Source organism: Kwoniella dendrophila, chromosome 4 (genome assembly GCF_036810415.1).
Source record: "Kwoniella dendrophila CBS 6074 chromosome 4, complete sequence".
Classification (NCBI taxonomy): domain Eukaryota; kingdom Fungi; phylum Basidiomycota; class Tremellomycetes; order Tremellales; family Cryptococcaceae; genus Kwoniella; species Kwoniella dendrophila.
Genome location: NC_089479.1, coordinates 1,435,708 through 1,452,885, shown reverse-complemented (window position 1 = coordinate 1,452,885; position 17,178 = coordinate 1,435,708). Strand labels below are relative to the sequence as shown.

At 36.4% G+C, this 17,178-nt stretch overlaps 6 protein-coding genes across 6 annotated transcripts; 3 read left to right on the top strand and 3 right to left on the bottom strand.

The window, feature by feature from the left end:
- Window positions 1–132: 132 nt before the first annotated feature.
- L201_003645 (uncharacterized protein) lies at window positions 133–1,125 on the bottom strand (the record flags this gene model as incomplete). Its single annotated transcript, XM_066219398.1, has 3 exons — window positions 133–507; window positions 601–779; window positions 852–1,125. 3 exons carry the CDS (start codon window positions 1,123–1,125, stop codon window positions 133–135), a joined length of 828 nt encoding a protein of 275 aa, XP_066075495.1.
- A 923-nt stretch (window positions 1,126–2,048) lies between these two features.
- L201_003644 (uncharacterized protein) lies at window positions 2,049–3,449 on the top strand (the record flags this gene model as incomplete). The annotated part of the gene is made up of 4 exons (XM_066219397.1): window positions 2,049–2,142; window positions 2,218–2,984; window positions 3,065–3,283; window positions 3,396–3,449. 4 exons carry the CDS (start codon window positions 2,049–2,051, stop codon window positions 3,447–3,449), a joined length of 1,134 nt encoding a protein of 377 aa, XP_066075494.1.
- A 384-nt stretch (window positions 3,450–3,833) lies between these two features.
- Window positions 3,834–9,564, bottom strand: L201_003643 (uncharacterized protein; the record flags this gene model as incomplete). Its single annotated transcript, XM_066219396.1, has 8 exons — window positions 3,834–4,058; window positions 4,139–4,360; window positions 4,446–7,448; window positions 7,510–7,731; window positions 7,789–8,659; window positions 8,727–9,079; window positions 9,142–9,301; window positions 9,380–9,564. The coding sequence occupies 8 exons, from the start codon at window positions 9,562–9,564 to the stop codon at window positions 3,834–3,836; spliced, it is 5,241 nt and encodes a 1,746-aa protein (XP_066075493.1).
- Window positions 9,565–10,141: 577 nt separating this feature from the next.
- L201_003642 (uncharacterized protein) lies at window positions 10,142–11,990 on the top strand (the record flags this gene model as incomplete). Its single annotated transcript, XM_066219395.1, has 6 exons — window positions 10,142–10,167; window positions 10,240–10,272; window positions 10,338–10,408; window positions 10,467–10,530; window positions 10,584–10,656; window positions 10,740–11,990. The coding sequence occupies 6 exons, from the start codon at window positions 10,142–10,144 to the stop codon at window positions 11,988–11,990; spliced, it is 1,518 nt and encodes a 505-aa protein (XP_066075492.1).
- A 236-nt stretch (window positions 11,991–12,226) lies between these two features.
- On the bottom strand, window positions 12,227–13,402 carry L201_003641 (uncharacterized protein; the record flags this gene model as incomplete). Its single annotated transcript, XM_066219394.1, has 5 exons — window positions 12,227–12,381; window positions 12,529–12,729; window positions 12,834–12,994; window positions 13,100–13,209; window positions 13,331–13,402. The coding sequence occupies 5 exons, from the start codon at window positions 13,400–13,402 to the stop codon at window positions 12,227–12,229; spliced, it is 699 nt and encodes a 232-aa protein (XP_066075491.1).
- A 604-nt stretch (window positions 13,403–14,006) lies between these two features.
- On the top strand, window positions 14,007–16,900 carry L201_003640 (uncharacterized protein; the record flags this gene model as incomplete). The annotated part of the gene is made up of 8 exons (XM_066219393.1): window positions 14,007–14,175; window positions 14,305–14,567; window positions 14,647–14,762; window positions 14,855–15,003; window positions 15,078–15,264; window positions 15,361–15,832; window positions 15,929–16,105; window positions 16,172–16,900. The coding sequence occupies 8 exons, from the start codon at window positions 14,007–14,009 to the stop codon at window positions 16,898–16,900; spliced, it is 2,262 nt and encodes a 753-aa protein (XP_066075490.1).
- Between the last annotated feature and the right edge of the window lie 278 nt (window positions 16,901–17,178).

Below are 17,178 nucleotides of genomic sequence, written 5' to 3'. Positions count from 1 at the left end.
GATACTGTATATACTGAAAAAAAGATAACAAATAAAGTGGCCATAAGAAAGGACTAACTAAATATGTAAAGACGTTTGTAAGAAAACCTCTTTCCGTGTCACAAAGGACTAACGCGGTCCAAGATTCCAAGCTTAATAACCAATTACAGGACACTTATTTACCCATTTACAATTTGGTGATATACAATCTTCTTGAATGAATCTACCCACATCTGATCTTTTGATCGTATAGCATTTAAGTCCCTCTTCAATTCTAACTTTTGATTTATCTTGTGTAGGTTTAGCATCAAAGGCCTCTTCAGTAGGCATAAATGCCGGTCTAATTATGATTACTTCATTTAAGAAATTTTGTTTAACACTTTGAATTTGTGAATCAGATAATATAGTTTTAGAAGGAATATCTTTTGTACTTGTCATTTCAACTAAACCTGATCCAGATCGATGTATGAGATATTCTAAAGATTTTTTATCTTCATGAGGTTTTTCTAATAACCATGAATACATTAACTAAATGGAATTTTATAATTATTAGCGGTTTGATACATACATAGATAGATTTTTTAGTTGCTTTTGTATTAAGGGAAGGGAAATTCCACTCACTCTCATATCTAATGGCATATCTTGATGAGCTTGTCCAATACCCATTGAAGAAACTATAATTAATCTAGGTAAAGGTGTTTTCAATTCTTGTAAAACATGTAATAAACCTAATGTACCTTTTGTACATAATTCAGGTTGATCAATTTTGATACCTGTTAAACCGAATGATGGCGCGGCGCCTTTAAGACAGAAAAAATATCACGAAGTTAGCAATTGTGTTTTACCTTTCTAGATTTGAACACAGAACTTACCAATTGAACTAACTACTAAATCAACTCTTTTATTATCATTATCAAAACATTTTCTAATATCAACTTCATTTGTTGCATCACCTTTAATTATTTTAACTCTTCCATTATCGATAAAAGGTTTAATTAAATGATTATCATTGAAACAATCAGGTTTTCTCAATAATAAAGTAGTGTTCCAATCTTGATTATTTTCAAGTATTGATAATAAAGTGAAATATCCAATACCTTTTGAAGCACCGAAGAAAACTGCTTGTTTGTTATTGATAGATGACATTGTTATATAAGTATCGATTGTTATTTCAGTTGAAGTTAGAAATTATTCAAGTGCTGTGAAGGTGAACCGGTTGATTGCTTTGATGAATTGTACTGTATTAGATTACTGTTGGCTCGTTGTTCGTTGTTGGTGAATTAACATGAGAACCCAAAAATTATCGTTCACAAATTTGTCTCCTTTTATATCTTTTTCTTGCTGAAATGGAACGTCGGGCTTCTATCTCGGACAAGGCCATGAACAGGTGCTGACTGTTAGTCTATTCGGCATACCGTATGACCATGGTTTTTACCTACTGATAGATACAATGTCCTAGGAAACAAAGGCAACGAACGGTGTAAGAAGGATCAGGTTGAATGAACGGACTTGCAACGATAGCGTATCGCATCCTAAAGATGGCCTTGAGCCGTCATACACTGTGAACTGGATGCATTTGTTGTGATATACGGTCAAGGATACCTCATGTTTTCGGGGATGAGACTTGATAATCTTGTGAATAGATTACGCTATTTAATATTAGCTTCGATCACTTGATCTTATCGTACTATCTTGCAAGGAATGTTCCTACGGGCAATGGCCCCGGCCAACACGTGTGATCTTAGTATCTTATCTTATTGCGGTCACTTGCCCGAGCGGTGGTTGCCGTATATTATAATACAGAATGCGAATGACCGATTATCATATTATGTGATCAATGATGACACAATAACCCCGCCCTTAGACACGATGTGGCATTTCTCATTGCTGTTATAGATATATAGATACACGCCGGTTATCTACGGTATCTAACCGTGACAGGAGATAGCGAACAGCAATAAAACAATAAATCGAGCTGAGTTGAATAATAAATGACAAGTTTATTGTCAACTTTGATCTATATCGCGTTATATTACAGAGAACTCAACAAGACAAGACAAATCAATATAATGCCTCCTCCAGAACAAGCCGAATCATCGAATCCTTATAGGAATCCCACAGTGGAGGAAGATAGTGATGATGAGGATTTGGATGATTTGGATGGTTCGTCTATATCGTCTTAAAGGTTCTTGTATTAGATAAGTTCGATCAATGACTGACGTAGAATCTTATTGTTAGATGTCTTGCAGTCGTTCAATAGCAATAATAAACCTTCTGGAGCATCTGCTCCACCGCATCAGCCGATACTTTCACCTCCACCCACCACTGCTCCTTCGTCGAGCTCAAATCAGAATCTACAAAGTGGTAATGTAGATGACGATGATGAATTTGAAGCATCTTTAATGGAAGGTATGGATGCTTTATTGAAACAGCTAGCGGGTGATCATCCACCTGGACCAATGCTGGATGCTCCATCAGGATCAAATTTCAACAATTCATTACCGAAGTCGACGGAATCAGGAGGATTGAGTAAAGAGGCAGAAGAAGAAGCATGGCAAAAAGCTTTAGAAATGGTATTATCTGGTGAAGGATTAAAAGCTATGGGATTGGACGATTCTACTTTATCAACTCAAACAAATGGTAATAGTAGATCACCTTTGGGAAATCCACCACCTATACCGTCAAACTCATCAGCACCTGGTTCGTCTTCAAGTAATAGTAAACCAAGTTACGAAGAAACATTAGCTAAAACACTTGAATCTTTGAATCAAGCTGGAACTAAACCATCTTCTGGTTCTAATAATGTCCAACAACCTGATTTATCTAGTTTATTAGCTAGTCTAGGTGGTGATCCGGATTTACTAAAAGACTTGAATTTAGGAGGTGGAGGTGGTGGTGGTGAAGATGAAGATGATGGAGATTTAGCAAATGTTTTAGAAGGTATGATGAAACAATTGATGACTAAAGAAGTATTAGAAGAACCAATGACTGAATTAGCATCCAAGGTAAGATTCATATATTTTTCATCTTATTGGACTACACCAAAACTAATTAAATCTTGAATCTTCCTTTTTGGGTGATACAGTATCCACCATATTTATCATCACCACCTTCAGGAATATCGAACGAAGATTTATCAAAATATCAAAAACAGAATCAAATTGTACAAAAGATAGTTACGATATTTAGAAAATCGAATTATTCAGATGAAAAAGATGGTAAAGAGATTTCTGAATTAGTTAGTCAAATGCAGGATTTAGGTGGTCCACCAAAAGAGATTTTAGGTGATTTACCCGAAGGTTTTGTAAGTTTTCAGTTTTCATATTTCATCAACAATGCTTATTTTCTTTGGACGTAATTTCAGAGGATCAATTCATATAAATACTTTTGAGCTGATGTAATAATACCTTAAACAGGACCTCGGCGCATTAGGCTCATTAGGTAATGAAGATGGTTGTACTATGATGTAAAAAGCTGTAAGGTTATCAGAACTAGAAAAAGGTTATTTGCCATTTCATACATTCAAGAATTACAAAGTATCGTCATTCCTAGGTACAAGCGCTGCCTTGTCTTCCATGTAGAATCATGTTGAGTGCGGTCGTAATCACAAATGAATACTGATGCGGATACACTGAGATTCCGTGATTCTTGATCTATACGTTATGTAGAATGTAAACCTATGCATAGATATTCTATCGAGCTTATTGTAATTTTGATTGAAGCAAGCAAAAAAGGAGAACCCAAACGGAAGGAGAAATAATGCACAGAAAGCTAGTGGTAAACGAATATAAAAGAAAAAAGTATGTAGATAATATAAAAAAACGATATAACAAAAACAACAAAGTTCCTTCTATCTAAGCGATTCTAGTTGGAGCTCTAATATCGAATGAACCTGTACCACTACTTGAAGGTTTACCTAAAACAATCTTTGCTGCTGGTGAAGTTAAATCATCGAAATCACCATGTAAAGTAGCTTCAGATAAGAAAGCAACAGTAGTTTCGAAAGAAGCTTTTAATAAAGGTGAAGATTTTGCTGCTATACCGGTTCTGTTAAATGGTCTATATCCACCTGCGTGTGTCTATTTATAGTTTATAGTTCAAAAGTATTTAATTAGCATCGAGATAAGACGTAATATAAATACAACGACGAAAAACTTACCATATAATCTGCAATAATCGTTAAATGTCTATAATCAACTGCAATACCATAAGCACCGAAAACACTTGAAATTTCATCTATAATTGCTCTTCTTGCAGCTTCAACACCAAATGTAGTTAAAATAGCATAAATATCGTTTGAAGCTAATTTATCAAGATCAACTAATTCATCTGCTAATGCCCACATTCCTTTCAAGTTTGATCCTTCAGTTATAAGTGTTTTCTACATGATCATTGAAATTGTAAGTTAGCATATAATATAGATAAACTCAACGATGAATCCAAAAATGAACGAAAAGATAACTCACGGTGAAAGCACCTTTATCATTAAAGATTTTCATACATCTACCGATATTTTCAATCTCATGAACAACAGAAGATCTACAAGTTCTTTCAATTAAATCGACCAATAATAATTTTGGTGCATTTGCTGGGAATTCTAAATCGAATTGTGCAGATTTACCAGAATGATTATCAAAACTGAATGTAGTAGCATATTTTGAACCTAATTTGAAAACTTCTGCTAAATCATCGGATTTTTGATCTCTTCTTGCTTTTTCAGCTGCATCTTCTATTTCGTTGCTATCTTCTTCTTCATCATCATCATTTTCTAATTCTTTTTCAACGAAATCTTCTAAATCTGCTATACCAGAATCAGCATTTGAATCTTCTTCATATTCATGTTGTTTTGATTGTTGAGTTCTTTTTAATTGATATGAATCTTCATCATCATTATCTAATTCATCATCTTTACCTCTTCTCTTTGCATTACCTTCACCATCAATATCATCATTATTATCAATTGAATCTTGATTCACTAAATCATCTGAACCACCATTTTTAACTTTAAGACCTTTACCAACTTGTAAATCTTGTTGAGCAGATTTAGCGACTTCTCTCATTTCTGTAACGATCTCTTTCTTTAATCTAGGTGCAAATGAGAATGCTAAAGATTCATGTAATTGTTCAGAGGTAATTTCATATTCAGGTGAATATTCTTCTTTTGGATAAAATTCTAATAAAACTGTATATTTACGTTGTCTTGTTCCATTTGATTCGGATGTTTTTGATGATAATCTTTCTGTTACAGTAACTCTTTCAACAACTTGTGATAGAGTTAATTTTGATACTTGTTTGATGAATGTTTCGGTATCTGGTAATGTTACATGATCACGTAAAGGTAATTTCATTGTCGGTGTTGTAGGTTTAGATGAAGCTGTCATGACAATTTCTCGCAAACGTGGAATACCAAGTGTCACGTTAGCAGCACCATGACCAGCCAAATGGAAAGTGTTCAAGGTCATTTGAGTAGAAGGTTCACCAACACCTTGAGATGCCAACAAACCAACAGCTTCTCCAGGTTCAACTAAACTTCTCATATATCTAGCTCTAGCCAATTTCATAAATTCTTTATCTGGAATTCTTTCCGAAGCATATGGACTTGATTTGTTTTCATTTCCTTTTTTACTAATAAAACCGAATTTATTATCATCAATATATTTATCTAATTTCTTGGCATATTCTTCTGACATTGAACCGATAAATCTGGATGGTGAATAAATTGATAAAGCAGGTTCATATTTATGTGGTTTCTTCAAAGCCTTTTTCATATGTCCAATTGCATCATCATTTACTTTACCTTGAACATCACCAGGTCTAATTTTATTTATCAATGAAGTGTGATTTCTTGCTGCAAAATCAAAGTGTTCTAAATGTTTTTGTTTTGTTACATCTAATGAATCTTCACCGTACATAAATTGTAAGATTGATGAATCTGAATCTCTGACTGTATGATCATAATGTACTCTAACACCTTCTAAATGTTTGATCAAACATCTTTGTAAATAACCTGATCTACTTGTTTTAACTGCAGTATCAATTAAACCTTCTCTACCTGCCATGCAATGGAAATAATATTCTTGAGGTCTAATCCCAGTTAAGAATCGATTAGCAACGTAACCACCCGCTCTCGCACTTGTATCAAAAGGTTTGAAAGCTGGAAGTGTTTTACCAGAAACCATAGTAGGTACACGTCGACCTTCTAAAGCTTGTTGACCTAATAAAGTAGAAATCTGTGAAGCATTGACTTTAGAACCTTTGGCACCGGATATTGTCATCATTTGCATATTATTGTCAGGGAAAGGTCGGACCAAGTGATCTGGAAGTACATCGTTGTTAATTTTGGAAGTGGTTTTGTTGAAAGCGGATTGCATGACTGCATCGAGACCAGCCATAAGATGATCGTCTCGTAAAATTTCTTCAAGTCTAATGGCAAGGTTCTTGGCTGTTTCAGGATTTTCGATCTTTGAACCTTCAGGAAGTCCAACATATTTCATAGCGGCAGTTGCACCATCTCCAGAAGCCTTATCTAAGATATCCTTTCTCATCTTCTCACCTTCGGCAGTAAGAATCAAATCATCCATTCTACATGAGAAAGCGTTATGCTGAAGGTATTTCGTTAAACATCTACTTAGTACACCTAGAAGTCTGTTGGCGATGTAGGGACCATATAGTTCGTGAACAGAGTGTACGAGACCATAAGCTGAAGCACCATATTGTGATTTATCTAGTACACCACAGATTAAATGACCATCAAGGAAAATAACATTTTCTTCTGACATTGCTGGATCAGACGAATCATCTCTTCGCCAAAGCTTGTTTTGCACCTTGTTCTTTGAGGTTAGATTCAATCCTTTTGCGTTTAGAGGTGTGAGATTTGCCAGTATAGTTGAGAAGATCTGTTTACCGGTCCACAAAGGTCGAGGTTTGAAGATAGCTGGGGGTAAAGTGACAATCTTATCTCGACCAGTATAATTATCTTCTGTTCTCAAAGCACCATATATGAGTTGAAAGTATTGTTCTCTTGTAAAGAAAGAAGATTTGTTACACATCCATACACCGGCTACTACGTGATCTTGAATTAGACCTCGAAGAGGATTACCGGAAGTAGGTACGAGATATTGATTATCGGTATTGGCGATGAATTTAGCTTCTGCTCTTGCAACTTCGTTTTGAGGGAAATGAATGTTCATTTCATCACCATCGAAATCGGCATTATACGAATTACAGTTGGCGTAGTGCATTCGAATAGTCTTCTCTCCCAATAAAACTTTAACTTTATGTACCATCATGGAGGGTTTATGCAAAGTAGGTTGACGATTGAGAATGACCACGTCGCCGTCTTGAATATGACGGTATACTTTCTTGTTCTTCTTAGGTGGTCCAGTGCTACTTCCAATACCATGATCATCACCTTGAGGTGTCAGCAGTTGATTTGCGATAGCGATTCGCTGATCAGTCGTCGTTCGATCCTACAAGCGAGTTCGAATGAGCTTGCATCTTTCGGCTTTGGAGTTCAGAAATCATGCTCACCAATGAAATTTGCGAACCATCCTCATTCTGCACTAAAGCAGCACCAGGATGATGTTTTGGACCATTGATAATCAAGGTTCTCAACCAGTGTACGTTTTGTTCAGTGACTGGTTCAGGATAGGTTAATTTCTTGGCGAAAACAGGAGGAATACCGATTTCGTTTGTTTCAATATTGATATCTGGAGAAATGACCGATCGAGCAGCGTAATTCACTCGTTTACCCTATTTACATCAATGAGTGGGTTTCAGACTATCTGTGTTTGATGAGATTAAACTTACCATCATATGTTTTCTGAATAAACCCTCTTTCTTTTCTAACAGTTGCTTTACACCTTGAGGTGGTAATTGACCTTGCCTCATTACGGTAGGATTTTTAGTTGAATCCATAAAACTATTTACATCATGTTGTAATTTGATTAAAGCTTCTAATAATAATTCAAACGCTCTTGCACCATCAATCTTTGAAACAGCATCTAAGACAGCTTCACCTTTTTCAGCTTTGGCTTGTTCAATTAATCTACCATTTAGTTCTTGAATCCTTTTTGATGTGTTTATCACAGCAGATAATAAAGAATTCTGCGAATTTTCAAATAGTTCTTCACCCATTTTTGCTGGTGGTCTAAATCTTGTTGGTGTAACTGGTACAACATCCATGAAAAACATATCTGCTATTGGTTTTGTGATTTGACTGCTACCACCACTAGAAGGTGATCCATGTTTACCATATAACAATTTACAAATTTCAGGTTCTTTCGAAAATAATAACCTTAAATGTGCTCTGACTTCTGCAGCTGACATGACTCTTTCATTTCTACCTCTTGCACCTTTAACTTGTCCACTAGCTGTCTTAGCCACTGTTCTGGCTATTTCTTCTTCATTTTCGTCTTCTTCTTGTTCATCTTCGGAGGGTTCATCTTCATCTACATCCATAGCGTTATCTTCTTCGGCACTAGATCGATCACTATCCATTTCAATTCCTTCATCGATATCTTGTGGATCGGCTGAACGACGATGTTTGTTGAATTTTGATCCTACAGCAAGGACATCCCTTTTCTTCAAATGAGCCATTTTATTTGCTTGCTTGTGCTTCATGGTGAGATCATATTCTATAATTTTGATAGCTTTCTCTTTTCGGAAAGTGTAGGCGTAACTAAAAAAAGTGATTAAGCAAATCAGCTTACAATTCATTACATGCAATACAACAGAAGCTGACTTACGCAGAACATCGACTACATTTAGCCCAATTTTTCTTTGCGAATTCACTTAAAACTCTTTTTCTCTCCTCAAATACTAAACCATCTTTATATGAATCTCTTGTACTTCCATTTGAAATTTTTTTAGCTGATTCAAGAGTTGCCGTTACATAAGCATCTACTCTTACTATTAATTCTGCTGCATTTTCTTTTGATATTGCTTTTGATCCAGCACCACCTTCTTCATCTTCTGCTCCAGGTTCATCACCTTTGGAAGCTGGTGTCCCCATTGCTTTAGCGAATATTGACGCGACTTCGTGCGATTCAGTTAATAAACCTGCATCAAGAAGTCGTATACGTGCGACGTATGAAGCAAGCTATAAAATGAAGCGTAAGCCAATGATCATCACCTTCGAGAGGCACACAGATGAGCACTTACAATCAATTCAGGCATCTTAAATTGATGACAGAATAAGCAGACTGTACGTAAAAGACCGTAACATTGGTTCATGAAGAGAGGATGAAAGACAGGAGTAGGGAGTTCGATGTGACCAAAGTGACCTGGACAAGCGAAATATGAAAGATGACATGTTTCACAGCTAGAGAAGAGAGTTCATCAGTTATCAAGATCACGAGGTCTTCCAAAAAGCTGAGCTGCTCTTCAACATAACACTTACACATCCCTTGCACTCATAGGCCCTAATTTAGGATCGTATAAACCACCTCTTGTAGGTAAATTCAAATTATCTAATAACACAGGGTTCTCTATTTTCTTGACTGATATAGCTTTGATATCTTCTGTAGAAAGAAAAGAGAAGGAGAGAGAGGTGACCTCTGAGTGAATGGAATGGGAGATATCCATTTTTGAGTGAGTTATCTTGAGATTAGATGTAGGGGATACTGAGAATAGTATGTATACAACAGGTTGAAATGGCGACGAGCTGCTGTAAGCTTGTCTTTTCGAAGATTTTACTCGTCGCCTTTTTTGATGATACTAGATCAGAACTATTAGGGTATGAGCTGAAATATGTACAAAGATGTCAAACGATGGAGAGTAAAAAGTTGAAAGCTAAGATGAAAGTTGAAAATTCAAATTCAGGGCCAACTCCGAACATCTGCTAAAATTCTCAACGTTAAGTGGTAAGTTACGTAATGCAAGCGTAAGCAGCTCCGGGTGTTGTCAACGATTTTGGCCGGTCGATAAGATCTTAAGCAAATAAAGATATAAGACTTATCGAAGCTGATGATTCAATCTGGTCGAGCATTCATCGTTCTATGTGTACAGCAAGGACATACAGCAGCAACAGCCCAAAGCAGCAAAGACAGGCCCATACTTTCAATCACTCTGTGGCTCGGGGCAGGACACTCCAATAGAGTTGAATCAATATTAATCAAAGAGTAGTCAGATACTTCTCATTCACGCGTCAAGGAAGTTGAAGATGGGTTTATTTGCAGATACGGATGGGTGAGTGTCCTATAGAAACCATGATATATCGTCATATTAAGCTGAATAACTGATGTATGTCAATGCTTGTAGACAATTCCATCGTGCGGTAGATATCGTTCAGAGGTAAATTCTCTCGCGAAACCATTTGATCTGATGACCGAACAAGGCTGATAATTCAATCTTCGTAGCTTACCGAAAGGTGGCCCCGTACAAACGTCTTACGAAGAAAAATTGTGGTTGTACTCTTTGTATAAGCAAGGTTAGTGATATCCTACATGATCTCAACATCGATCCTAATGAACAATATCTATACGTAGCCACCGAGGGCGATATATCTATGACAAGACCTGGTATGTTGGATATTCTAGGTAAAGCAAAATGGTATGTTTTCTGAGACATAGATGCTATGTGTTCTGGCTAATCTTCCACTGCAGGGACGCATGGAACAAGCAGAAAGGTATAGATAAGAAGGAAGCTAAGCGGTCATATGTGGACGCATTGTTAAAGGTATGTGTTGGTTGTGAAGACTTCATTATCTTCTAGCGAGACCAGAGACCTTGACTGAATATCTTACCTTGCCGGTTCCACAGATATTGCGCAAACACGGAAGCTTACAAGGATCTCAAACACATATAATAGAATTAGAATCATTTGATGCAGATATAGGATCAAATGAGACTTTCCCACCTAGACCTACATCTCCAGCATCATCCTCATCTTCATATCATTCTTCACAAGCTTCACCATTAGCTCAACCTTCTCCACCAGAATATAACATGTTACCTCCAGATCCATTATTACCTCCACCTGATGTAGCGGAAGATATAGTACCACCATCAGCATTAAATTCATCTCACCGTTCATTACTGAATCTTTCATTGTCACAATCCCAACAATCACATAGTCATAGTCATTCCCATAGTATACCTCAACCTTCTATTATTGAAGGAGTAGGAGGAAATCGAACAAACAACGTATCCCATATAGGTTCAAGATCTCATAGTCTAGCTGGAGGACCTGGAGCCGGAACAGGAAGAAGTAGTGCCCAAGGCGATAGAGATAGAGATAGACAAACAGGAGGATCAATACATTCATTTCGACAAAATCAACATAATTATTCTACTTCTTCACTCAGAAATCCAAATTTGTCTCAGCAACAACAACAAGGATCATATTCACCTGGCTTACCTGCAGTTAGCGATTTTATACATATACATACACCTGAAATGCCTCCATCAATTCCATCACCTTATTTAGGTGTACACAATCAACAACAGCATATACACGGTCAAACGCCAATAACCACTTATCCAAGTAGATTACCTGGACCAGGATCATCATCAACATTTAATACACAAGCAGCAATACCATTAAATTTATCAATTAACCTACAAAATATACAAACTTCTTTGAGTGCTTTACATGAAAGATTATCTATGCTGGAAAGAAATCAATCGATTATATTGAGAAAAAATGAAAGAAAGAAACAATGGTTCTGGAATACCACTGAAGAAGATGAATTAGATCAATTAGAAGAAAATGAATTACAACACAATAATAATAACATTAATCGTAATAGTACAAGTCAACGTGTACGAGATTTAAGTGATAATTCAAGCCATATAACTGTAACAAGAGTTAAAAGGAGAAGAGGAAAGTTATCCGTAAGAGTAATGTGGTATCTCTTAACAGCTGTCAGACGAGCTTTGGTAGATGTTACTATAGGCTCCATCATCATATTGGCAAGTATAATTGTCCTAGGAGGTGGTTGGAGAAGAGCAAGGTGGACACTTGGTGTGCTTCAAGCTAGATTTCAGAGGTATCTGCTGGACGGCTTATAGAATCGCAAGCATATCTAAGAGATTTTGCTCACTTCGATATGCTGGGTATATAATTTCAATACATAATTTGTCATGTTGTAGATACGTTCTATCTAATTAATCATAACATTACTATACTGTTTGTACAATGCATATCATTCTGTGATCCCATCATATGGCTAAGAGGAAATTTGTTGCTTGACCACGGAACGGATAAGACTAAGCTAGGCTTCTACTTCATTCCTTTGTTACATAATTTAGAAAAACCTGTACCACATGAACAAGATGAAGAAGAAACCTATACCACCTATAGGAGCCCATTTTCGAATCAAAGCTTGTAAATTTATATTTCTGGCTGCTTTTCTATATTTAGCTGATTCTGATCGGAGTGACGTTGAAAGATGTGACATTCCTGATTCGGTCAAAGACGAGTCAGTTGGATCAGTCTCACTTGCAGATACGAGGGGTCCAACGTGTTGCCAAAATCATATGATTGATATATATTGAGATAGTAGGAGATTTTTGGCTTTGTTCTCGGGTGCTCAGGCTAAAAACTTACTATCCAACGAATCACCTCTCCATAATAAATCTTCCATATTTTTAGTCATAATTCTAGTTACATCTTTCAAATTTTCATTCAATTGATCCAATTGATTTGGTTGTTGGTTACTTGCCGACGAAGATCCTAATGATGTACCTGCACCTTGTGTTAAAGTTCTTGAATCCTTATATAATCTTGTAGTTTTGGATATAAAAGTATCTAATCAATCAAAAATAGATAAAGATAAATCAGTGGATGTATACCAGAAAAACGTCATTTAAAATCGATTAATGAAGTGAGACCCATGTTTAATTTAAACTTACCAAATCCCATAAATGCATATGGCCTAGTTGCACCTTCAATTTTACCTTCATAACTCCTTTGAAATTCTTTTGATAATTCATCTAAATAACTAAATGCTAATTTTCTTGGATAAGATGAATCACATATACACATATATATTACTTTGTCAACTATAAGATAGCTAAATCACGAACAAGCATATTAGTCTAATCTATTGTATATGATGATATAGCATTTTAGGACAATCGCACATATGATTGATTTGTTAACTGGACCAAAAACTTACTGTAATGTATATTGTCCAGACTCAATTGAACATGCAGGTTCACTATTAGCATTTAATCTTCTAAATATCAACTTTGATTGTTGTTTATATTCTGTCAAAGCTTTCTCTGTCTATGTAAGTAATTGAAGAAACGAAATCATATTTGTTCTTTATCAGCTTGTGTTACATTTTAAACAAACATCATAAAGCTGTCCATGATTTAACGGGAACAAACGTATAATTATTACTTACACTTTCATCATCTACACTTGCTGCCAGCGGAAGTCCATCGTGGACTCTGAATATTGTTGTTGAACGTACCATGCTTCCTTCTTTATGGACACTGATTTAAAAGTCTTTCTGGAAGAAAAAGCAAGAGAGGATACATATTTTATGATCTACAGTAGACGTGTCTATCGACAACAATCCAACGTAACCCAAAATGCGGGGAAGGTGACGATTACGTAATTGACAGTCTCGCAAACTGAAACTAGTGAAGTGACCACTTGAATCTCCCATTATCCATATGAAAACAGAGTGAACAACTTGCTCTTCTTTCCAATAGTTTCATTCTCCAGATATATACACATCATAGATATACATTGTCATCCCTCAGTCAGATAGGAGGTCCTGCACAATTCCCGAACAGCTCCAGTGAATTAATGCAAATCTGAAGTTCAACTGGTCCAGCGTCTTCCTGCGGGCAACTGATTTATTTGCTGCAGAGGTTCAGCGGCAAATCTTGCGACCGGCCAAACATTCTCGATTCAAATTTCACCTTGGTATCTGCCTAGGTATTCTAGAAGTCGAAGGATAAGGGAGGAAGCTACATTGGCGATCGAGTGGAAGACCTTTTACATTGGAATCAGCAATTCTGTATCAAAATCTCATCCAATTACAGCCAATATCCCTCTGAGCTCTTTTCAAGATGTCAACAGTATTCTACCGATGGGGTGCAGGTCGAAATGAGCAGCGTGTCACATTTGATGGAACACATATATCGGTGTTCGACCTGAAGAGGGAAATCATTTTAGGCAATAAGATGGGAAATGGGAAAGATTTCGACATTGGTGTATATGACAATGTAACTGGAGAAGGTGAGTAATTCAGGTCTATTATAGGAGGTGTACTTTATACTGTATGATCAGTTTGATGTCCATCGCCAATCGAAAAATCTGACAATCATACCGATGTCTTATTGCATCTCGTTCTATCCGTATTCACAGAATTCAAAGATGATAATCATCAAATACCTAGATCATCCTCATTGATAGCAAGAAGATTACCATCTTCAGCTAAAGGTAGAGGTAATGCACAAAATTATATTGTTGGTAGTTCAGCTGCAGATTCTTTAACTGGTGATCATAGAATTGAATCTCATGCTAGACAAGCAATGCAAGATAAACAAAATAGAATCGGTGGTATAAGAGGTTCAGCAGGTACTTTTGGTAGTTTATCAAAAAGGTTTGATGGTAAAGATGATGCTAAGGTATGTCAAGTTCTCTTTAAAACTATATTGGACTGTTTCAAAGATTGTAGTTAACGACATGAAATCTTAATATACACAGCCCGGAGAACCTAGTGTACCGATATCAACTGGAAATGCGGAAGAGGATGCTAAAATCGCGGCTGTTTTGGCGCAAGGTGCGGAAACTTGGGAACAAATGCAGGAAGATATGTCGGCGTGAGTAAACAGATCTAGCATTTCATCCGATAGATCACTGCAGCGTAATTATCAAAGCGACCAATAATACTGATCATCATATCCTGTCATAGTGGATATCGTGCACCTGCTGCTAGAGCTGCACGAACAGGTAAACCTTCTGGTTCAGCTGTTGCCGCATCGACGTCAAAATATGGAATTGAAGCACAACATGATAAAGAACCACCTACAGGTTATATATGTTATCGATGTGGTAAAAAAGGTAAGTTGGTATGACCATCACATGAAAGCAAAACGAGCGATCTAACTGAAACGTATTTCCATCACCTGAAATAGGTCACTGGATTGAAAATTGTCCTGATAATGAAGATCCAGGCGCAACTGATAGAAGAAGATTTGTCAGAGTTACAGGTATTCCTAGGAGTTTCTTGAAAACTGTTGAAACTCCGGGGGGTGTCGAGGGTTCAAGTGGTGGTGCAATGTTGACTGCTGATGGTGGATTTGTACGGGCTGTACCTGATCAGTGAGTTGGTTTTATCGTCAGAAGAGGATAGATAGTCGTGAAGATATAACGGATTCACAGGAATACTGACAATGACATGTAATTACTTTTGCTTAGACGTCAATGGCAAAAACAAGCAGCAGTTAAACCAAGAGCATTAACAGGATCAGATGTACGAGATTCAAAACCTTTGGATATCAATTTAACATGTCCAATATGTAAAAAATTAATTTGGGAAGGAAAAAAAGTACCATGTTGTAAAAAAACATTTTGTGAAGAATGTATTGAAAATCATTTATTAGAAAATGATTTTGAGTGTTTTTTATGTGAATCGAAAATTCAATCTTTAGACAAATTAATAATTGATTATGATATAAGGAAAAAAGTTGAAAATTATATTCAAAATGAAGTTGATAGATCAGCAAAGGAAAAAAATGAAAGTGATCAGCAAGATAAAGATCAAGGACAAGAAGAAGGAGGAAAGAATGAAATTAATGATGCTGAAATTAAGAATGAAAACGAAAATAGCGGAGAAACACAAGTACCAGTAGAAGGTGAAGGTGAAGATGATGAGAAGAATGATGAGGAAGTAAGTACTAACTATTTACTGATTCGATGGAGATCATTCTTTGGTATTTTATTTGCTTACATTTTGGATTGTCCCTTACTATCTCCTTCAAAATAGGTTGAAGAAGGAGCCATATCACCTGTCAAGAATGAAAGAAACGCAAGACCTGATTTGAGTGGTAATTCGAATCGGAATACGTTGAATCAATCTAGAAACCAAATCATAGGTGCAGATGGCCAACCGGTAGATCTTGATACTTTAACACCGCAAATCATAAACACTTATTTGATGGGCGTAAGTATAATGATTGCTCTTTTATAGGAGGCTAAAAAAGCTAACGTATTTCTGGTATAATTATAGGCAAAGAAAATGCTCCTAAATCCATTGATTTTAGCACCTGCAAGAGCAATATTAACTCAACAGATTCAGTTATTACAGGCACAACTATTAAAAATGCAAATGATGAATGTAAACGGCAGTGTACCTTTAGGTCAAATGGGCCGTATGGGACCAGGAAATGGTATGAATGGTCAAAACAATTTGAATGGAAACAATATGAACAATAATCAAATGAATATGAATATGAACATGAATCTGAATATGCCAATGGGTATGAATATGGGTATGCTGAATGAACCCATGAATGGAATGAACGGAATGGGTATGATGGATTCAATGAACAATGGTATGAATATGGGTATGGGAATGAATCCAAATATGGGAATGAATATGGGTATGGGATTGAGTAATCAACCTTCATCTTTCCAACAACAACAACAATTCAATAACAATGGTATGGTACCACCACCTCAACAAATACCCTTTGGTATGGGTGGACGTGGAAGAGGTGGATTCAGAGGAGGATTCAGAGGTGGTAGAGGAGGAGGCGGTGGAGGTGGTGGTGGTGGTGGTGGTGGTGGTGGTGGTGGTGGTGGATTACCTTTTGCACCTGCTTTAACTGGTGGTGGACCGAATGGAACTAGAATGTTACCTTCTGGACCCAATGGACCAAGAGCAGGAGGTATGAAAAGATCAGCTGAAGATGATTTTGGTGGTAATATGGACGTAAAACAGCAGAAAGTTATGTAAACGTCCCCATGTTTTGCAATTTATCTTTGTTGGGAATAAATGTTGTAGCGAAAGAAATAGATTTATCATCATCATGCATGCAAGTAGTCAATTCTTACTGTGTATCATTTGGATCGTTTGAAAAAGTCTGAATCAAGTCCGACATATAAAAGTACAATATATGGTAAAATAGAGAGACCTCATTATATAGGATGCACAGATATTAATGCAATGAAATATACGGAATGTGATCTAGAATATGTATAATTATAGTTTGTATAGAACAAGATACAACAAGG